The sequence below is a fragment of the Camelus ferus genome, chromosome 3 (assembly GCF_009834535.1).
Source record: "Camelus ferus isolate YT-003-E chromosome 3, BCGSAC_Cfer_1.0, whole genome shotgun sequence".
Lineage (NCBI taxonomy): Eukaryota > Metazoa > Chordata > Mammalia > Artiodactyla > Camelidae > Camelus > Camelus ferus.
The window spans coordinates 114,046,736-114,066,933 of NC_045698.1; the positions used below are offsets into that span (position 1 = coordinate 114,046,736).

At 50.1% G+C, this 20,198-nt stretch overlaps 2 protein-coding genes, 1 long non-coding RNA gene and 4 other non-coding genes across 12 annotated transcripts; 1 reads left to right on the top strand and 6 right to left on the bottom strand.

Annotated features, from left to right (window-relative positions):
* Positions 1-826: 826 nt before the first annotated feature.
* Positions 827-899, bottom strand: TRNAK-CUU. Its single transcript has one exon. It is a non-coding gene; the product is annotated as a tRNA-Lys (tRNA).
* On the bottom strand, positions 874-18,971 carry LOC116662816. Its single transcript, XR_004318904.1, has 3 exons — positions 18,894-18,971; positions 10,567-10,569; positions 874-884 (listed from the first exon to the last, which is right to left on the bottom strand). It is a non-coding gene; the product is annotated as an uncharacterized LOC116662816 (long non-coding RNA).
* TRNAV-CAC lies at positions 1,431-1,503 on the bottom strand. Its single transcript has one exon. It is a non-coding gene; the product is annotated as a tRNA-Val (tRNA).
* TRIM41 (tripartite motif containing 41) lies at positions 1,707-13,017 on the top strand. Of its 6 annotated transcripts, XM_032477238.1 has the most exons (8): positions 1,711-1,767; positions 2,477-4,405; positions 7,978-8,073; positions 9,797-10,060; positions 10,619-10,641; positions 10,842-10,969; positions 11,397-11,572; positions 11,671-11,975. In XM_032477238.1, the coding sequence occupies exons 2-8, from the start codon at positions 3,596-3,598 to the stop codon at positions 11,827-11,829; spliced, it is 1,656 nt and encodes a 551-aa protein (XP_032333129.1). In that variant the 5' UTR covers positions 1,711-1,767; positions 2,477-3,595; the 3' UTR covers positions 11,830-11,975. The 6 variants fall into 6 exon arrangements, with proteins under 6 accessions (XP_032333131.1, XP_032333130.1, XP_032333128.1 ...); XM_032477237.1 differs by having other exon boundaries at positions 1,709-1,767; positions 10,905-10,969; positions 11,397-13,017; XM_032477235.1 differs by having other exon boundaries at positions 1,713-1,767; positions 11,397-13,017.
* On the bottom strand, positions 13,714-18,465 carry RACK1 (receptor for activated C kinase 1). Its single transcript, XM_006177985.3, has 8 exons — positions 18,229-18,465; positions 17,103-17,274; positions 16,433-16,580; positions 16,099-16,194; positions 15,601-15,711; positions 14,836-14,976; positions 14,208-14,318; positions 13,714-13,823 (listed from the first exon to the last, which is right to left on the bottom strand). The coding sequence occupies exons 1-8, from the start codon at positions 18,335-18,337 to the stop codon at positions 13,758-13,760; spliced, it is 954 nt and encodes a 317-aa protein (XP_006178047.1). The 5' UTR covers positions 18,338-18,465; the 3' UTR covers positions 13,714-13,757.
* On the bottom strand, positions 16,740-16,818 carry LOC116662839. Its single transcript, XR_004318929.1, has one exon. It is a non-coding gene; the product is annotated as a small nucleolar RNA SNORD96 family (small nucleolar RNA).
* On the bottom strand, positions 17,957-18,024 carry LOC116662849. Its single transcript, XR_004318939.1, has one exon. It is a non-coding gene; the product is annotated as a small nucleolar RNA SNORD95 (small nucleolar RNA).
* Positions 18,972-20,198: the final 1,227 nt, after the last annotated feature.

Here is a 20,198-nt window from a genome sequence, read left to right on the forward strand (position 1 = left end):
CCTACGTTCCAAGCAAAGACCACAGTAACAGTGACTCCCCAGGGACGCGTTTTACAAACTCTGCCCAATTCCTGTCCAGACTGCCCTCAGAGGGTGTAGTGCTAAACCCTCCCTAACTTCGCCCTTCCATACACTTCCGAAACTGAAGGCGATGCTATCCTTCGCTAAGCAAGTTTAATAAACCGGCTTTGTGTGATCAACAGACTTCTCTTGTGATCTGGTATGTCATGTGGGGAGACTTCTAAGGACGGAAAATGGAAAATGGGCTGAATTTGCAGGACTGAGAAACAGTAAATACAAAGAAATGAATTCAAATGAAGTTAAGGGAGAATTTCGTGACAAGACCGGTAAACGGAGGATATTCATGTGAGGGTGTTTTCCCCCAAAAGGACATTTTTACATTCATTTATGTGTGGGCGGGATGTGGAGGCTGGGATGTGTGGGGTAACATTCCACAAAAGATCGACTCTTAATACCGAGCTTAAAGAGAATATACTTAACATGAGGGTCTCCAATTACAGAGTACTTCTTTCTTTACCAGATATCGAAACCGAGAGTCAGCGGTGAGAGCGCAGAATAGTAACCTCAAATTACCTCATAAGGTGGTCGCCAATCAGGTGGCCCTGGAGTCCCACCGCAGGTTCCGGAGGCCACTCCATGCCCTCCCCCCCAGGGTAGCTTACCAGGGACACCTGGGCGGGACGTCTCGCAAGTAGAGGGTGACTAATAGACATTGGACATTGGTAGGCAAATTTCAGCAAGCGAAATGGTGGCCTGAGGTGCCTTTACAACGAGTTCTTGATCTTCATTTCCAAAAGGAAGACAACGCCCAACGTGGGGCTCGAACCCACGACCCTGAGATTAAGAGTCTCATGCTCTACCGACTGAGCTAGCCGGGCAGTTGCCGGGAAACTGGTCTCCGTCTCAGGGGACCAAGACCCACAAGCAAGGATATATATATATATATATATATATATATATATATATATATATATATATATATATATATATATATGTGTGTGTGTGTGTGTGTGTGTGTGTGTGTGTATATATATATATATATGTGTGTGTGTATATATATGTGTATATATATATATACACACACACACACACTTTGAGAAGCAACTGCACAAGCATTTTGGAGGGCCTACTGTGCGCCTGGCTCTGTCCCAGTGATTAGACTCGAGGGATCTGACATAGGAGAGAGGTGGCCGTGCGGGCTTCCGAGGGGAAGAGCAAAAAGACTAGCTGAGGTGCTAGACTTCAATTTACATCACAAGACTTAATGGAGAGTGTGGTCTACTGCGGTGCTCCCTCGTTACCTGACACAGAGATGGACATATACCATTTCTTTCACTGCTTCTGACAGCTTCCACTACCCCGAAAGCGGGACAAGCCGTGACTATAGAATTAAAAACTAAAACAAAACTTGTTTCCGCCCGGTTTCGAACCGGGGACCTTTCGCGTGTGAGGCGAACGTGATAACCACTACACTACGGAAACAACCTGTCTTTGGCAGAAGCTGATAACTCCCTGAATCTAGGCACTGCCGAGAATTGCAGCGGACAAGGAATTTACTGCGGCCGGCTGAGCTGCATTTAGGTCTTATGATTGTACTTCTTGCCACAGCAGGGCTCGCAGCTCCTGGCACGGCCTAGTATAATTCACCCACGAGGATCCGTAGTTTTGGACCGTTCAGACCACCCCTTAAGAAGCACGCGTACATCTGAAGTTTCCCCAGGGGACGGGAGGCGCTTCGAGAGCAAGGTAAATTCTGCGTACAGAGTCTAACACTCACTGGGGAGTCTGTACATGAGTAACGGTCCTGTAACTTCCCCCGCAGTTTTTTTTTTTTTTAATTAAGCGAGAATTTTTGCTTAAGCATCAAGCATTATTTCTATTGCACAAATAATCCATTTGGCAGGGACGCTCTGGGTACTACAGCAGCATCTTTACTAATACTAGTATCAATCTATATCCCGGATAGGATTCTCTCAAATAAGATCAATTCTTCAAACTAATTGAGTCCTTGCTCTTAGATTGCGACTCCATGAAGACAGACTTCGAGGTATTTTGGACGTGGAGCACGCGTGGTGCACAGCGAACAAAGTGCTGAATGAATTGATAACACCCGTTTTTTTCCTTTTTTCTTTTTCTTTTTTTTTTTCTTTAAGGCAATATATTGACTTGGTTCAAATTCAAGACACATAATGACATACACGGAAAAGTGTCCTTCGTATCCCTTACTTCCCAGAGACTCTGCTATTAGTACACTTCCATAGATAGACGACGATAACAGTGGGTAGCTAAACCTTATATCTCACTATGTGTTAAGTAACATTCTAATCGTTTTGCATGACATTAACCCTAATGTCACTAAACCCTCTGATACAGGAACTATTGCCCTCATTTTAAACACGGAACTATAAAGCTATCAAATACTTTTAACATCCTATCCCCACCCTCTTTTTTACAGATATTCTCTACGGTGTTCAGCACTTTGCTTTTTTCACTTCAGAATACATTTCGAATTTTCACTTTAGAATACATTTTGAAGAGGATTCCCTTTTTACATCTAAAGTGTTCCACTACGCACGAAATGATTTGCTACCATTCCTTTACTGGACAGTTAGTGAAGCTCACCTAAAGGATGCTATAGTCACTGACAGCAGTTTCTAATACGGATGTGGAAATGCCATCTACTATGGGAAGGAGCAGGGGGTGTCTTCAGTCCCACCACCACCGCACTTCTACAGGCCCCGCCCCCTAGGCTGTCCGGGAGCGACGCTCGGAGTCCTCAAACAACAAAGTCCTCCGCCTAGAAGGGCCGGAAGTACTTCAGGGCGCTCACCGACACCCGCCTCTCCGCTTCCGGAACTGGCGGTGGGGAGTCCCTGCTGCAGTTCTCCGTGTCCGTTCGGTAGGATGGCTCTGGGCCGATGCGGTCATAGTACCGAAGGCGGACGGGCGCCAAGCCCTACCACTGTCCCCCGAAATTTACCCCCAGTGGCGGGCGATGGGGGAGGCCTGGCCTTCTGTTTCGTCTGCATTCCCAGATCCCTCACATCACAGAGACTTGGGCCTCTATCCTTCTAGCCTCTCGCCCTTTTCCCGAGTGTCTGCTAGAGCGTCCCCTCTCTGTTTCCTGTCGTCAAGGGGGCCAGGGCGGGGTTGGGGGGCAGAAAAAGGCGTAGCGCGACCGCGGAGGGAACTCGCGAGCTTGGGTAGCTCGTAGGCGCCGGAAGTGTTGGGAGGAAGGCCGGAAATTAAGGGGAGGAGCCAGGAAGTGAGGAGGGGCGGGGGTTTATGAGGAGGCCGAGGGAGCGCTGGGGCAGATTTGCACTCAGGGCCACCTGAGGGACTTGGCGGTAGCGCTTACCTCTGTCCCCACCCCTCGCAGGGACACGGTTATCGTGCGGGAGTAGGGAACTCTGTGGAGGGGTGGGTTGTCGGGAGGACATTTCTCTGGCTGCGCTTGAGGCAAGGTGTGGAGAGGCAGGGCTGGGGGTGGGGCTGGGTCGTCAGGGCGTCTAAGAGGGAAGACCCCCGCCCCCGCCCCCCACCGCCCATCTACACTGGCTGGCTGGACACTAAGATGGCTGCCGTTGCCATGGCACCCAACCCTGTGCAGACCCTTCAGGAGGAGGCGGTGTGCGCCATCTGCCTCGATTACTTCACGGACCCCGTGTCCATCGGCTGCGGGCACAACTTCTGCCGAGTGTGTGTAACCCAGTTGTGGGGAGGGGAGGATGAAGAGGACAGGGACGAGTTAGATCGGGAGGAAGAGGAGGAGGACGGAGAGGAGGAGGAAGTGGAGGCTGTGGGGGCTGGTGGGGGGTGGGACACCCCCATACGGGATGAAGACTATGAGGGCGACATGGAGGAGGAGGTCGAGGAGGAAGAGGAGGGTGTGTTCTGGACCAGTGGCATGGGCGGGTCCAACTGGGACAACATGGACTACGTATGGGAGGAGGAGGACGAGGAGGAAGACCTGGACTACTACTTGGAGGACATGGAGGAGGATCTGAGAGGGGAGGATGAGGAGGACGAGGAGGAAGTGCTGGAGGAGGACGAGGAAGAGGAGCTAGATCCCGTCACCCCACTGCCGCCGCCTCCAGCCCCTCGGAGGTGCTTCACCTGCCCCCAGTGCCGCAAGAGCTTTCCCAGGCGGAGCTTTCGCCCCAACCTGCAGCTGGCCAACATGGTCCAGGTGATTCGGCAGATGCACCCAACTCCTGGTCGAAGCAGCCGTGGAAACGAGCAGGGCATTTGTCCCAAACACCAAGAAGCCCTGAAGCTCTTCTGCGAGGTGGATGAAGAGGCCATCTGTGTGGTGTGCCGAGAATCCAGGAGCCACAAACAGCACAGCGTTGTGCCATTGGAGGAGGTGGTACAGGAGTACAAGGTGAGAGAAGTAGAAAGATGGGAGTTTAGTGGGGGTGGAGAGGAAGTAAGAGAATCTGGGAAAAGGAAACATGTCTTACCCCCTTAAAGTATCTCATACACTGCTGAGCTGATTCTCCTGACCTAAGCACTTACTGGCACTAAGATGGGTTAGAGTGAGACAAAGTAGACACAATGAAGAATAGGGAAGAGTGGCTTCCTCATAGGAAATCGGCAGAACTGGTGATGCCATATCACTGGGCTTTGTCTCCTGGGGAAAAGCTACCGCTGTTTTACACTTCCACTGTCTTAAGTATAGGAGTGCAAGTGACAAGCCCCTAGGGCTTTACCACCAGTCTCATTTAGCTCTGAATGATTCTTAAATCTGTCCCTAGAAATGGAAAAGAACTTGGGCCTCAAATAAGAAAGGAAGAACAGGAGTGTAGTATTGACTCAAATAGTATCAGACCCAAATGCTCTGCACTTATTTCCTAATAGGTTCCCCACCCACCCCGTGATATGGCTTGGTTCTCCTCTTGAGGAATTTTGTTGGATCTGCATCATTCTGGTGAAGTGGCCAGGACTTCTTACCTTTCCTGAGAATTTAGAAAAAAGAGAGAGGCTTTTAAGTCAGAAGACCTGCCTCTTGGTCTGTGAATGTCTTTGAACTTTAATTTACCCAGGATTAAAAGTTAATATTTACTGAACGCTTAGCATGTACCTCAGGCACCATATTAAGCACCTTTTGTGGACTATCTCATGTAAAACTCAGAACAGCCCTGTGAGTTTGATGTGGTTTCTGTTGCCATTGTACAGATTGGGAAATAGAATCAGACAGATTTAAGTAATACATACAGGGCCAGACAGCTACTAGTAAGTGATAGACTTGGCTATGCCCCCTCCCCCGGCTCAGGGCTGCTTCCCCTGGCCTATACTGTTAACAGCGTCACCACCATTTAGATGCCTCCTGTTTGTTTGACTTTTCGGACGTGTGACTTTTCTCCTTGGAGTCTGATTCTAGTTTAGTTAATATCTTGCCTCCTACTTCTGATCCTGACTCTTTTTGGACTTGGGTGAAGGAGATTTGTGTGTGAGACAGCCAGCAGAGAGAACATTATTTAGTGAAGGCCCAGTTGGGTTTGAAGCAGTGGGACAAGGAAGAGAGGGTAGCTTCTTCTATGTAGTCTGTACAGAGCTTTATTGTTTTATGACTTGTGTTTTCACATCTTCTCCTGATTCCTCCAGTAACCTCATTTTGGTACTGTTGTCATTAACCCAATTTTAGAGTAAGGCGTCTAGAGTTTGTTAGCTACGAATGGTACATATAGCTAAGACAAACCTACCCTTCTTATGACAAGTAACTATTCCTTCCACAGAGTGATTGTCAAACCTGGCTGGTTGAATTATTAGTGGAGAGTCTCAGAGGTACAGTGGGCCCTACCATTGGAGATTCTGAACCAGTGACAGGGAGAATATCTTTAGAAAGCCCAGCCTACTGTAGGAATCACTGCACTGTAATACCATCTTCCTTTCAGGCCCTACATTATCAGGCGAGGTTGTGAGCTCCTTTTGTCCTTCCCTTTTTATCCCCTCAGTTTCTAGTTAACTGTACTCATCAAACGATGTGTAGTCACTTTGTTAACTGGATCCCAGGGTGGAATATCCATGGGCATCCCCCTTCTCCACTCTCCCCTTGCAGACTCTTCTGGAGAGCTTTCTGAAACTGGATTTAATTTGTGATAGCCATGTCTGTTGAATGCTAGCCCTGCAGAGCTTTGCAATTTGGAGAGGCCACATAGACACAAATAATCTGACATTAACTGATTAGCAAATGTAAATACATAAGTTTTATTATATGGAACTAATTTGAGTGATTCCCTTTCTCACTTACTTAGGGTATTTTACAGGCAGGTAGTTTCCTTTCCTATGTACACTAACCAGCACTAGCGTGGCAGTGTTGTTCTGTAGAAATATGTCTTTATTGAATAAGTAATAATGCACAAATGGTATACGAAGAAAGCTCCAAAAAAGTTGGAGATCCTTGAAAATTTCACTTAAATAGCCTATTTGGATTTGTGCGTATGAATTTTTTGTCAACAATTTCAGAAAAATACTAAATGGGAAATTTAAGCATCATAAATTCTGAATTAATAGAGTTGAAATTATTGACACTCCTGGAGAAAAGGAGAAAGTAATAGCGAAAGGCAAAGTTTTGTGTGGTTTGTGCTATTTTTATGTCATGGGTTGATTGTAATATTGCAATTTTTTCTTCACCCATTACCTTGTGCAAACAGCTGCCTTTTGTACTCCAGGTCAGTAACCTCTTTAGATGAAGGGTCATTATCAGGCTGTCGCTGGCAGCTTAGACCCAGGTGAGGAGTTCTAGATAACATTTAATACTGATCTTTTGCTACATGCCAGACACTGTGCCAAGCGTAGCATCCATGAAGTAGGTTCTGTTATTCCCAGTTCCCTTTTTCAGATGAGGAAACTGGAAGCACAGCTTGCAGCAGGTCACCTGGCTGCACTCAGGTTCAGATTGGCATCTAGGCTTCAGCTCTTCTACCCTTTCTTACCCCTCAAGGAAAAGGAGGGAGAGAGGCAGAAAACGTAGAAGACATAAAAAAAGGAAAGAGCCCCAAAGTCAGGCTTATCTGGTCTCACAACCCTTCAAAGAAAAAGACTCTCCTACGAATGATTGGAATACAGAGCTCAAGTGCATGTTTGCTGTGAGAGTGAAAACCTTAGGAGGAGAGCGTATTTGTTTTCCATTTAGCAACTAATTGCATGGGAGGGAAAGCCGATGGGCAGAGAAAAGCATTGACGTTAATATAAGTAAAGGGAGGTCCCTGCTCCCATGAGGCCCTGTGCTGGGGACAGCACACTTGTCAATGACGATAGCACCTGGGAAGGATTGCAGAGGTGTATTCTTGTTCCTTGGAACCACAGAAGAGGTTGGAGATGGGGTTCACTGGGGCCATGGTCAGGTAGATGGGTTTTAAAGGAAAATGCCTTGGGCCAAGTGGAGAAGGGCAGTCCCAGGCAGAGGGAACAGCACGGATAAAGTTACGGAATTATGCTCAGGAAAAGACACGGAGTTTTATATGACTAAAACTAAGTCTGTGTTGAAGGGGTAGGTGCAGGAGAGGAGGCTAGAAATGAGAGAGCAGTGAGAGCCTCATATTTTGCAGGTGGTGGAGAACCATTGAAGGATTTTTAGCACAGGTATAAAGTCATTGGAAAACTATTTAGAGATGAAAATTATGAGGAAGATTGCTAATTAGGAGGGGGGACACCATATGGGAAGACTGTGTGGTGAGTGGCTCAAGCCAGGTTCATTCTAGCTCTGAGTGTGCGGTTATGTAGTTGTCAGGATCCTACCTTTAGAGCGTGGATCTATATGCGTGCAGGCGGAGAGTTGGAGGCTTTTGTCATCTGAAGAGAAGGAAGGGGAGGAAGGGAGTGTGATGCTCATTTGATTTCTCTGGTGGGGCTCAGGCTTTGAGCCCCAACCCACTGCAGGGAGAAATGGCGGATGTGTGCAGGTGCCTCCCCCATCCCAGGTCTCTGATCTTCCTTTCTCCATCCCCCCAGGCCAAACTGCAGGGGCATGTGGAACCGCTGAGGAAGCACCTGGAGGCTGTGCAGAAGATGAAGGCCAAGGAGGAGAGGCGGGTGACAGAGCTGAAGGTGAGTAAATGTCCTTGACAGGGCTGACTGGCTCTGTGGTCAGAGCAGGGAAGGTGGGCTTCCCACTCTCACAAATGGCGACTGGACCCTCTGAAGAGGGGCAGTGGAGAAAGGTAGATACCTTCCCAGGGTTGTGAGGAGAGAGGGGCCTTTGAGGACCAAGAAACGTGTATTCCTAGGTTCCAAAATGGAGTGAAAATAGGCCTAGTTTACAGAGGTTGAGTGCCTGGCCCCCAAGGCTGCAGAGCAGGCTTACCACCCCAGACACCTAACCCCAGAGCCACTGCCCCATACCGCTGTGCCCACCACGCCAGACAGCACAGAGGGCAAGGCAAAATGCACACAGCAGCCATCAGAGAAGCCCGAGGCCCCAGGATAGATGGTGGGTGGTGGGCAGAGCAGCCCTGAGCATGAGAGGGGGCCAGGGTGTTTAATGGAGGGGAGGAATTAGTGAGTGTTAGCATTGCAGAGACCTGACGTCTTCTAGTCCAGTGTTTCTCAGCCTTTTTTCATTATTGCTCACCCCTCCCCAAGGAGTATTTTTAGGTATTTTCCCCTTCCCACCCCTTACCCCTGTCTCTTTTTGTAAGGCCAGCAGGCACTGGAATGGCCTGGCACTGAATTTCAGGGACCAAGCCAGGACACCCCTCCTGTCTGACCTTTTCCCCCATCACCCCAACCCCTGGCAGGGTGGCTGAACCTTGCCACTTCCCAGAGCCCATACTCATTCATCGCCACCTACACATTAGGGACTCTGTGGCTGGCAACTGCTAGGCACTGAATGGTGGAATTTGAGTCTGGGAGTCAGGGAGTTACCTTGCTTCTAGCCAGCTGCCTAAGTTGAGATTTTTGGGCTCCTGGAGTGCAGAGAAGGCATCAGGATCTGAGTACCTTTGGTACAGAGAGTGAAATTGACTGTTTCTTTCACCCACTTGGCCAGCCAGGACTTCCTCCCAACTCTGGCCTGTCACTCTTTTTCCTAAGAATGTCTCCAGCGCACCCACCATCCAAGATTGCCCAGCGCAGGCAAATGGGGTGGGAATGGGCAGAAGTTTTCTCTCATACATCGATGTTACTTACTTATCAATATCCTTGATTTTGCTTCTTGGTCCTTAAAGTATAAAATATTATCTGGCCGTTTACAGCAAAACTTTGCTGTCTCCTGATCTAGAAGGATTGAGTGACTTTTCCCAAGGTCATTAGTGGTATAGCCAGGCCCTAACTTCAGATCTTGATTCCTGAATTTTTTTATCCATTTCAAAAAATTCTTACCAAGTACCTACTCTGTGGTCGGCACTGTGCCAGGGTCTGAAGACCCTGTGGCAGCAGAGCTTACAGAGCAGTGGGGGACACAGGTATTAAAAGATACTCCAATGTAAACATAACATTTCAAGTTAAGAAAAGTGCCATGAGGAGATACAGTGATATTTATGGGGGGTGGTCCTGATTTCGATCTGGAGGAGAGAGAAGGCTTTTCTCAAGGGAACGTTTAAGCTTAGACCTGAAGATTGAGTCAAGTTAGGTAGCCAAGGTGGAGATAAATGTTGTAGGCAGAGGTGGGTGAGTTTGGGACCAGTGTGCTGGGAGCGAGGGAGTGGTGCCTGCTAACACCAGGAGATGGGGAAGGGGTTGGGACCTTTTCCGTACAGAATGTAGGGCTCCTTTCCCTTGGACTGAGGGGCCGCAGTTGTAAACTTGGAGGTTTATGTTTCTGTGTGTTGAGGTGGTATCCACCATCCCCTTTGCATCATCCCAGAGCCAGATGAAGTCAGAGCTGGCAGCTGTGGCCTCAGAATTTGGGCGGCTGACACGGTTTCTGGCCGAAGAGCAGGCAGGGCTAGAGCGGCGCCTCCGGGAGATGCACGAAGCCCAGCTCGGCCGCGCGGGAGCCGTGGCCGGCCGCCTCTCGGAGCAGGCCGCCCAGCTGAGCCGCCTGCTGGCTGAGGCCCAGGAGCGGAGCCAGCAGGGGGGCCTGCGGCTGCTCCAGGTGAGCAATGGCCCCTTCCCTGTCCACCCGTCAGAGCCCTGTGTCCGCTCTGTCGCGCGGTGCTTCCCAGACACCTGTCCAGAGCTGCCTCTCGTCTCATTGGGAGGAACCCACATTGGCGTAACCTGAAGACCAAAAGGTTTTTTGAGGCTGGAGACAGAGTTAATGCAGAGTGTGGTGTGTGTGATGATGATGCCCACTGAAGAGAAAGGAGATGCGGTTGCAGAAGGAGGGTTTTAAGTGAGTTGAGGGAAGAATTTTCAACAGTGACATCCTGAAAAAGGCGACCAAGTCATATTGTGAAAATTCTTCTACTGGGGTTGAAAATTCATTGGACTCACAGCAGGATGAGTTGAACTAGGCGTGCTGAGGCATAGGGGTGATTGAGATGGATGCATGTTTATGGAGGGCCTTGAGTGTGCTTTTTCTCACTCCCTGTTCAAGTTACAGTCCTTTCTCTGGCTGGAATCAGATGGGGAGAAGGGAGCCGTCCCTGTGCAGCTGACTCTCTCTTTGTCTCTTTCTCCCTCTCCCTCTTTTTGTTTCTGTTATTCCCAGGACATCAAGGAGACTTTCAATAGGTGTGTTCCCACCCTTTATCCTTTGTGACCCAGTGGCATCTGGTTCCCCATCCCTGCCTCTCTTGGATATCCCACTCCTCTCCTTCCTTCCCCAGGACCCGAGTTTCTGCCTCCTGGACCCTCCTCCCCTTCCCCTCAGTTTCTGCTCTTCCCTCTGGGAATATCATGGTCCCACCCCCTGCCCGGTCCCCTTCCTCCAGGTGTGAAGAAGTACAGCTGCAGCCCCCAGAGGTCTGGTCACCTGACCCATGTCAACCCCATAGCCATGACTTCCTGACAGACGCCATCGTGAGGAAAATGAGCCGGATGTTCTGTCAGGCTGCCCGAGGTAGGGAGGTCACCTGTTCGGCCTTCCTTTGCCTTTCCCTTCACAGGCCCGAGATTGGGTTCTGAGGGAAGCTGGGCCCTGGGAGAGAGTGGGTGCCGAAGTGGAGCACGATACAGGCAGGCCACCTGGGGCTTCAAGAGTAGCTCTTGTCCTAGCCCAGGTAGGTGTAGGGGTTGGGGGGTGGCAAGAAGGGCCAGGACCAGAGGGAAGATCTGTCTGGTGTCCTAGGAACAAGAGTGGGGAAGGAGGTGGAGCTCATGGGAACTTGAGCCCGACTCTAGGTTGAGGTGGGGAGCTGAGGACAGATGGACGGTGGGGAGGGAGAGAGGCGAAGGGGAGGGCGGCAGGAAAGGCCAGACCTCGGAGTTAGCTGCTGATGGGGAGCAGTCGTTCCATCCCTGGTATATTTGTCCTCCCTCCTCCCAAGTGGACCTGACGCTGGACCCCGACACGGCTCACCCGGCCCTGATGCTGTCACCCGACCGCCGCGGGGTCCGCCTGGCAGAGCGGCGGCAGGAGGTTGCTGACCATTCCAAGCGCTTCTCGGCCGACTGCTGTGTACTGGGGGCCCAGGGCTTCCGCTCTGGCCGGCACTACTGGGAGGTAGAGGTGGGTGGGCGGCGGGGCTGGGCGGTGGGCGCTGCCCGTGAATCGACCCATCATAAGGAGAAGGTGGGCTCTGGGGGGTCTTCTGTGGGCAGTGGGGATGCCAGCTCCTCCTCGCGCCATCACCATCGCCGCCGCCGGCTCCACCTGCCTCAGCAGCCCCTGCTCCAGCGGGAAGTGTGGTGTGTGGGCACCAACGGCAAACGCTACCAGGCACAGAGCTCAACGGAGCAGACACTGCTGAGCCCGAGTGAGAAACCACGGCGATTCGGCGTGTACCTGGACTATGAGGCCGGGCGCCTGGGCTTCTACAATGCAGAGACTCTGGCTCACGTGCACACCTTTTCGGCTGCCTTCCTGGGCGAGCGTGTCTTCCCCTTCTTCCGGGTGCTCTCCAAGGGCACCCGCATCAAGCTCTGCCCTTGATCAGCCTGCCACCCGCAGGGGCCCCTCTGGTCAACACTAGGGGGGCGGGTGGTGGTGGAGGGTGGCCCGTTAAGTTTGGGGGCTCAAAGGCCCCTCCCACTATTTGTCACCGCATTGCTTCCTGCTCCTCCTTGACCCCAGGCCCCTGCTTCTCCCTCCAGGAGCATAAAGAACTCTCCTGGCCTCCAGCTCAGCCTTCTCTCACCTACTCTGTCCAGCAGGTCTGCATGGCTCCCTGATGAGAACAGCTGCCTGGTCGTCCCTCCCTCTGTCCGCCCAGGGGTCTGAGTTTTTGAGTAGGGGATGAGGGGAGATTGTAATCTCATTTACTTAATTTCCCTTTCCCCACCCACCCCTGTTCAACTATTATGTCAATTCTGAGGATGGACGATTTGGGCAAGACTCAGAACAGTCCTCTTTCCAGTTCCATTTTCTGATGCACATCTTAGCTAAGGGATTTGGAAGCTTTCATAGGGAGGCAGGCTGGGAAAAGGGTAGAGCTGGGTAGTAAACAGTCTACTCTCCAGGGGAAGTAGGAAGGGTTCTACATTTTCCTTCCATTCCCAATTTCTACCTCCATAGACTGGCCAGAATTTAGCTTCAGTGAGAGATCTCAGATGGTCAACACAATTGAAACTACACATCACCCGATAAATTATTTTCTCCCTTTTTTTTCAGCACTTAATCTAGGAGCTGAAGCTCACCCCATCCCTACCCCTCAGGTCTTTTCACTGCCAGGCTCCTTTCCCTTTAGTTGAATGGAGTTCCTTTCGTCAAGTTTCCAGCCTCTCTTCATCTCTTTAGTTCCCTCCATTTGGTGAGCCTTGGAGGGGAGCCTGGGGACAGGGATTTGAAACCCTGGGAGGAGAGCCTTGGGCAGAATCTATTTTTCTAGTAACCCTTTGCCTTGTCACTTATCAGCTTTTGTCCTCTGCTTTGATGGCTGAGGTCAATTTATGCTCCTGGGGGAAAGGGAAGGGTTGTGTTGTGGAAATAAAAAGTCTATTTGCTGCTTTTGTGGACTCCATTCCTTTAGATGAGTAAAGATTAATTTAGAAGCCATGTAACTTTTTCCATAGCAAGTCTGTCCCTCCTGTTTAAATGAGATGCCACAGAATGGGGGGCTGATTGCCTTCCCTATCAGGCATGATTCTGTTTCCGCAGATTGGGGTATAAACTGCTACCCCCCAATTTGAATACCCTACCCAGTTTCTTATGGGCAGGCCCTTCTGAGGATCTACTTGAAGATCATTTGTCACTTTTCTACCTCCACAGCCATGGCCCTCAAGCCCAGGAGTTTTAGGCACCCTGTATTTCCAGTCTTTGTGTCAGTGAATCTAGTTGAAGCCACAGAAGCTGAAGTCAGAGGTCTCATGCCACTCATTATGAGTTAGAGAGTATGTATAGGCAGCCCTCTATGCTGCACGTGTCATTTATCTGCTACTTAAAGCCATCTGACTGTGTTTATGAACACCTCCAAACTATACTAGTGCAAGAATTTAAAATCTTCAATTACAGAAGGAGTACAAAGGATTTACTAAGCAACAGCTATTCTGGTGAGAGTTGCCCTACCTTCAAGAATTAAAGCCAATAAAATCATGAACTCCATTTTAGCCAGAGTCCCAGTTTGATGTACACTGCACTAACCTGATGAGTTCCAGGAAGTTTTCTGAATAGGCTTTTTTTTTGCTTATCAGAGGAAAGACACTTTATAAAAGTCAGGAAACCAGTTTATTTTTAAAGCTCTGCCATGTTTCTAGCGGGTGCCGATGGTCACCTGCCACACTCGCACCAGGTTGTCCGTGTAGCCAGCAAACAGAGTCTGCAGGGGAAAGATAACAGCCATAGGTCAGAGCCATGAATTCTGCAGACCCACTAGAGCAACAAAGATGGCCCTTTTAAGAGCTCCACTCTTATTACTACCAGTCATGGGTGGTGGTTATGTATTGCTAGAGAAAGCAACAGCTGGTAGTAAGGATTCATGCATTTGGGAACAGGTCAAGTTAATCAAAGTCTTCAATTAAGACAGGTTAACCACTGCCCCTCAGATCACAATCTTCCTACTGATGCATAAACATGTGATCTGTGTTCACTGACACAGCAAACCATGTCCTGGCAATCATTTTTATGTCCAGGACACTGGTTTTGTAACTGGCTGACGAGAGCAGAAAGGGTAGCTCAATCACCTGAGGACAGACCCACTTACCTGGCCGTCAGCAGACCAGGCCAGAGAGGTGCACTGGGGTGGCTCTGCCTTGCTGCTGGTGCTGATAACTTCTTGCTTTAGTTCATCTACAATGATCTTGCCCTCCAAGTCCTGATGAAGAGGTAAAACTAGGATTAAGTACACTCAGCTCTTTATGCCACTGACATTAAAAACAAACAAAAGAAGAACTCAAAAAAGCCCCTTTAATCTCTAACAGTGATTCTCAAGAAAGGATGATTTTTCGCTCCCTTGGGGACACATGGCAATGCCTAGAGCCATTTTTGGTCACTAAGAGTTTGCTACAGGTACCTTGCAGGGAGTAGAGGCCAGGGATGCTGTTAAACATCCTAAATTCCACAAGATGGCCGCATCCAACAACATTACCCAGACCAAATGTCAGTTGTGCTACAACTGGTCAGTAGACAGAGCTCTCCCACAAGTGCAAATCCCAATCCCAAGAAGTTTTAACTCATTCTTCTTGGGTATCTGCAGACAGCCTCATGGTTCAAGAGTTGTTCAGAAGTTCAAATCCCAGCCATGAGTCAAATGATGTATCGGGAAATCACCACAGTGCCTGGGCTTGCAGAGGACAGCCAGGCACCCGGCCCCGGCTGCAGCCCGCACTCACCCAGATCTTGATGCTAGGGCCCGTGGCAGCACAGAGCCAGTAGCGGTTGGGACTGAAGCACAGCGCGTTGATGATGTCCCCACCATCTAGTGTGTAAAGATGCTTGCCTTCATTGAGGTCCCACAACATGGCCTGGCCATCCTGGGCAGACAGGAAATGAAGAGTCAGGGCAATACAACTTCTTCCATGCGTTAATTCCATTTCAGGATTCTTTCTTAACCCTTAACTCCCCACCACAGTACCCTGACTTCCCCAAAGCCAATTTCTCAAGCATCAATATTTATCTCTGTATGCCTTCCCTTTAATACATGACACCACACCAACCCTATCAAGCATCTCTAACAACTTGAAAATGCATCACTACGTTAAGCTCCGAAAACACAGGATCCTAACCTCAACAACAGCTTCCAGAAATCAGCTTCACAGAAGACAACCTTTCTATTTTTTTAATTTTTATTTATTACATTTGTTTTTAATTGCTTTTTAAAGTTACTATTCTGTTTCTTAATGGTTTTTTATTGAGGGGGGATTAGGTTTATTATTATTTTTTTAATGGCAGTTCTGGGATTGAACCCAGGACCTTGTGCATGCTAAGCACGCGCTCTGCCACTGAGCTACACCCTCCTCCCAAACCTTTCTCTTTTAAAGAGCATGCCTCATCTATGTCATCTCCGGAAACATTTATTCTTGGGTTGCTATTCTGTTACCTTCAGTACTCTAAGATACTGTCCCCCATTGAGTAGGAGACCATGGACCTCTGATTACCTTGCCTCCAGAAGCACACAGGGATCCATCTGGAGAGACAGTCACGGTGTTCAGGTAGCCCGTGTGGCCGATGTGATTGGTCTTCAGCTTGCAGTTTGCCAAGTTCCACACCTAAGATTGCAGGTCACGGGTGAAGAGCTATGGATCCACCCACCAGGGTTAAGAGGGCTCAGGCCAAATAAAAAAGGCATGGCACCATGTAGAGGGCAGCCAATTCCTATTCCACCAGTAACAAAAACAGGTCAAAGAGTTTGTCTTGGACATTTAAGGGCAATGAGAATTAAAACCAGAGATAAATGCTTTCCATGCTGTCACCTTACAAGGGACTCTGGGCTACTTTAGACTAAGTATCAAAAATTAATGGCCTGTACTGAGAAAATAGCGAGGGGAAAGATCAAATGAGAGGCAGAGCTTTCAAAGCTGGACCTATGACCAACTGGGAGGCACTGGGCACACATTCTGGTTGGTAAGGGCCACACACCCTGGCTCCAGGCTCACCTTGACCAGCTTGTCCCAGCCACAGGAAACAATAATAGGATTGCTGCTGTTGGGTGAGAAGCGGACGCAAGACACCCACTCTGAGTGGCTCTCATCCTGCAGAGGATGGAAAGGAAATAAGAAATCATCTTGGCCTATGAAATGCTGGACCCCACCCCTCTCTTCAGTTACATGGGACGTATGTTCAAAGCCTGTATCCACACCCCTAGAACCCAAACCTTTTGAACTGATAGAATCCCCTTAGATTCCAGATGAGGCTTGAAATCACCATAAGGGCACTGCTGGGTGTGAGAAAATGTTCAACATGTGTTCCCTGCACGTGCCTTCACTTTACCTGGACAGTGTATTTGCACACACCCAGAGTATTCCATAGCTTGATGGTTTTATCTCGGGAGCCAGAGACAATCTGCCGGTTGTCAGAAGAGAAGGCCACACTCAGCACATCCTTGGTATGGCCTACAAATCGGCGCGTGGTGGTGCCCCTGAGAGGGAGGACTTGGTTACTTTCTAGACAGACTTCGCAAACATTCTTCCAGCCAGACTGTCTCCCTGGTCTGCTTCCTGTCCCACTGGACCTGCTTTACTCACACAACCCTGGACATGGCTGTAACAGTAGGCCCTTGGCTGAAAATATGCCAGAGAATCCCTTCAGAATTGCAGGACATGTCCTCACTCCCACATGGGGATTGGCTGACAATGTCATCTGTCATCACCAGGATCCTCTGCTATGCCTGACCATCCAAGGACTGAGCTCTCCATATACATGTTCAAACTGTTGCCTACTCCTAAGTGCAGTATCTGATAAAACTGCTCAACCACACCACTCCTCAGCAATTCTGCATAACAAATTCAAAGCAACAAGGAGGGAGGCAATTATCTTCTCCAGGTATTGCCTGCCTTACAGTTCCCACAATGGACCCGACTGCCCCTGGGAAACCACCTCCCAATATTATCTACCTCATTTCTACCCAGCTCTCCCCCAATGCCCCAGAGTAGCTACTTGCGTTGTGAGATCCCAGAGGCGAAGGGTTCCGTCCCAGGAGCCTGAGAGGGCAAACTGGCCATCTGAGGAGATGACCACGTCACTCACAAAGTGGGAGTGACCCCGAAGAGCACGCTGTGGGATGCCGTAGTTGGTCTCATCTCTGGTCAGTTTCCACATAATGATGGTCTTGTCTAAGGGAGGTAAAACAGAAAAAGAAAAGTCCAGTAATAAACCCCGTGGCCCATTTGCTGATCTACTGGATAATCCAGGATGCCTCAAGGTGATTGGTGGGCTCACAAGACGAATCAAGGCCATTTAGAGGGTAGGGGGACTGCAAGCTATGAAAGCAATTAATAGCCCAAAGCCAAGAGCCTCACTATTCAAGAGTGAAGTAGAGCTAAGTGGTACCATGAGAATTTAACTCAGGTGCACAGAATTTTACCAGATTATGGACAGCCCTTTCAGAGATTCAGACCAATTCAAGCACCCATTTCAAATCTTTTCTGAGGTCTAATGCACGAACACAGCTGCCTGGGTCGGGGAAGACTAGCTGCGGGCCTCCAGAGACTACTGCTGAGGGCTGCAAGTGCTGGAATTAGAAAAGCCACTTTAGGTGCTACAGCATTGGATGCTTTCACTACTGTGTTTCACTCAACAAGATTTCCAATTAAATGCCAGACACGATCCTAGCTCCTGATGATTTTTAATACCATGGGCGCAAATGCAAGGCACAAGAAGCCTCCAAACGCAGTCAGGTGCAAAGAAAACAAGAAAACCGAGGGCAGAACGAGCAGGCCCGTGATGGCCGTGATACTGGAGTCACAGGGCTCCCTCAGAGTCCCTCAAGTTCCAACCCAGCAGAGGGTCGGGCGGCAGCTCAGAAACAGCCTCTGGATTTCAGCATGGACACTCAGATGGCATGTTGGGATCATCACCGCCCCGCCCGACTCGTAGGCTCCTGGGCACACAGCCGCTAATGCGGGGAGCTGGGCCAGAGATTAAAAGGCCCCCAACCTTGCAACCCTCCTGGCAGCCACTGGGTGAAGCATGGGTCAATTCACACCCAAACCGAATTATCGCGCCCCATGGCCCAGCCATGCTACGCGCGCAACACCCCCCCCCCAACTCTGCACCTCAGCCCATACCTCGAGAGGCGGACAGTATCATGTCCGGGAACTGGGGAGTGGTGGCGATCTGGGTCACCCAGCCGTTGTGGCCCTTGAGGGTGCCACGAAGGGTCATCTGTTCGGTCATGGCGGCGGCGGGTGCGGGTGTCGCCGCAGCGACGAGGATGGTGCTGGATAGCTCAGAGAGACGAGCACCACAGCCGCTCCCGCCACGGCCCAGCCGAGAAAAAGAGAGAGAAACCCCACGCCGGAACCGGAAATACCCGCCCTCTCGAGCAAAATGGCGCACTCCCATCATTCCCTGCTGCCCATGATGGCGGTGTCATGTAGAGTACAGGGCGAGGTAAAATATGATCGCATAGTTCCCTTCGCCGCACAACATAATTTGGCAACGCTGTACGAATACATTCCGAAACCAACATGAGTGTTTAAAAAGGGCTCCTCAAACGTTGATTGGGGCTTGATTTTAAGAAGTGGAAGAGGGGAAGTGCACGCCACAGTCCCATGAGGATCGCCTGGCGTCTTCCCTGCCCCTACGTGGCACAGCGCGAACTCTGCCGTTTCCTCGTGGTGTCTCAGAGGACAACGCAGAGGGAGCTTAATTTCAAGGCAACTGTGAGTAATGGTGGGCAATGTGAAAAATACGATATTAAATTTTAAAAATAAACTATGCTCAGATGAACCATTAAACGCTAACAGATTTCCATGCGCGGGGGCGACTCTTCCCTCGGGAGGTTTACGCTCTGATGGTTTTGGCCGAGGCACTCCATGTTCGGACTTAGTCCACCGAGGACTAAGGCAGGAATGGGTTTTGGAGCGGAAAACCGGGGGTGAAGGAAAAATAGGTCTGTGGACTGCTGAACAGCCACCCCGCTCGCGCCTAGTCAGGAGCGCGGAGAGCTCTCGCAGAAACGGAGAGGCTCGGTAAGGAAGGACCTCCGGGCTGATTTTTGGGGGCCCAGTCGAAAGTCGGCTCCCGGCTTAACCACCTCATAGGAAGGCCCGTGGGTCTGGGGGTCCCCTTGTGCCCCAGCATTTCTGTTCTGCTTGTAACAGGTATTAAGTTTCTCATCTGTCAAATGAGATTGGGAACAACGGTACCTACCTCACGTGGTGTTGTGCAGAGTAAATGAGTTAAGACAGGTAAAACGCTCAGAAAAATGCCTGGCAGAGTAAATGCACGCAATTTAGTGAGCAAGTCGTGGATACCAGACCCTATTTTATGTCTTGGTGGAGATACATAGCTGTGAATAGGAGAGAAGAGACTTTTTGTTTTTTTAGTTTACATTCGATGGGGTGGGGAGAACAGAGATTGAAGGGGAGATTTTGACAAAGACAGGAACGAGATGTGGGAGAGAGCCCTGTGGATATATGGGGGGACTCTAGGGGGGTGGTTAATGTTCAGTAGGAGGGAACGTACTTGGGGAAAAATGTTTCAGTTGGAGGGAAGAGTCAGTACAAAAGCCCTGAGCTGGAGCCTTGGAGGCGCTGAGGATCAAACAGTGAGATGGGGGTGGGGGGCAGTTGACAGAGGGCCTTACAGGCAGCAGGAAGGACCTTGGCAAGGCGGGCTAGAATGCCTGCTTTTGGGAAGGAAGGCACGGGGTAATAGTAAAGCTGCCGTGGGTTATAGCTGCTCAGGTGTGCGAAGGCGGCCAGAATCCCTCCCTCGAGAGCACCTGCTCTCCTGGTCACCTTGCAGACCCGTGCCTGCCTCCGCAGCCATGTTTGGGCTCCTCAGGGTGCTGTGTTGGCTATGCTTCTCCACAACCTGATGACCTTCCTCCAAGGGCTTGGACATAACCCGCCTTCTTGGCACTCCCAGCTGGCTGTCCTGTTACTTTCCCAACACTGAACCTTACTCCTACCCACATGTTTTGTTCCTCCTGTGGTCTTGAGAGACCCTTGCCTTTACCTACCCCAGCATCCAGCTTGCTAACCACTACTCTGACCATACCTGCACCCCCCTGGGTGCCGGGCCCACTGGG

Excerpts from the sequence above, each read along its gene's own strand:
- TRIM41 (XM_032477235.1), top strand. The coding sequence starts at position 3,596 with ATGGCTGCCGTTGCCATGGCACCCAACCCTGTGCAGACCCTTCAGGAG. Across the intron at positions 4,406-7,977 it reads AGGTGGTACAGGAGTACAAG|GCCAAACTGCAGGGGCATGT; the intron begins GTGAGAGAAGTA and ends CCATCCCCCCAG. Across the intron at positions 10,970-11,396 it reads GTTCTGTCAGGCTGCCCGAG|TGGACCTGACGCTGGACCCC; the intron begins GTAGGGAGGTCA and ends CCTCCTCCCAAG.
- RACK1 (XM_006177985.3), bottom strand. The coding sequence starts at position 18,337 with ATGACCGAACAGATGACCCTTCGTGGCACCCTCAAGGGCCACAACGGC. Across the intron at positions 16,581-17,102 it reads CGCCTCTGGGATCTCACAAC|GGGCACCACCACGCGCCGAT; the intron begins GCAAGTAGCTAC and ends CCTCCCTCTCAG. Across the intron at positions 14,319-14,835 it reads GCCCTAGCATCAAGATCTGG|GACTTGGAGGGCAAGATCAT; the intron begins GTGAGTGCGGGC and ends CCTCTTCATCAG.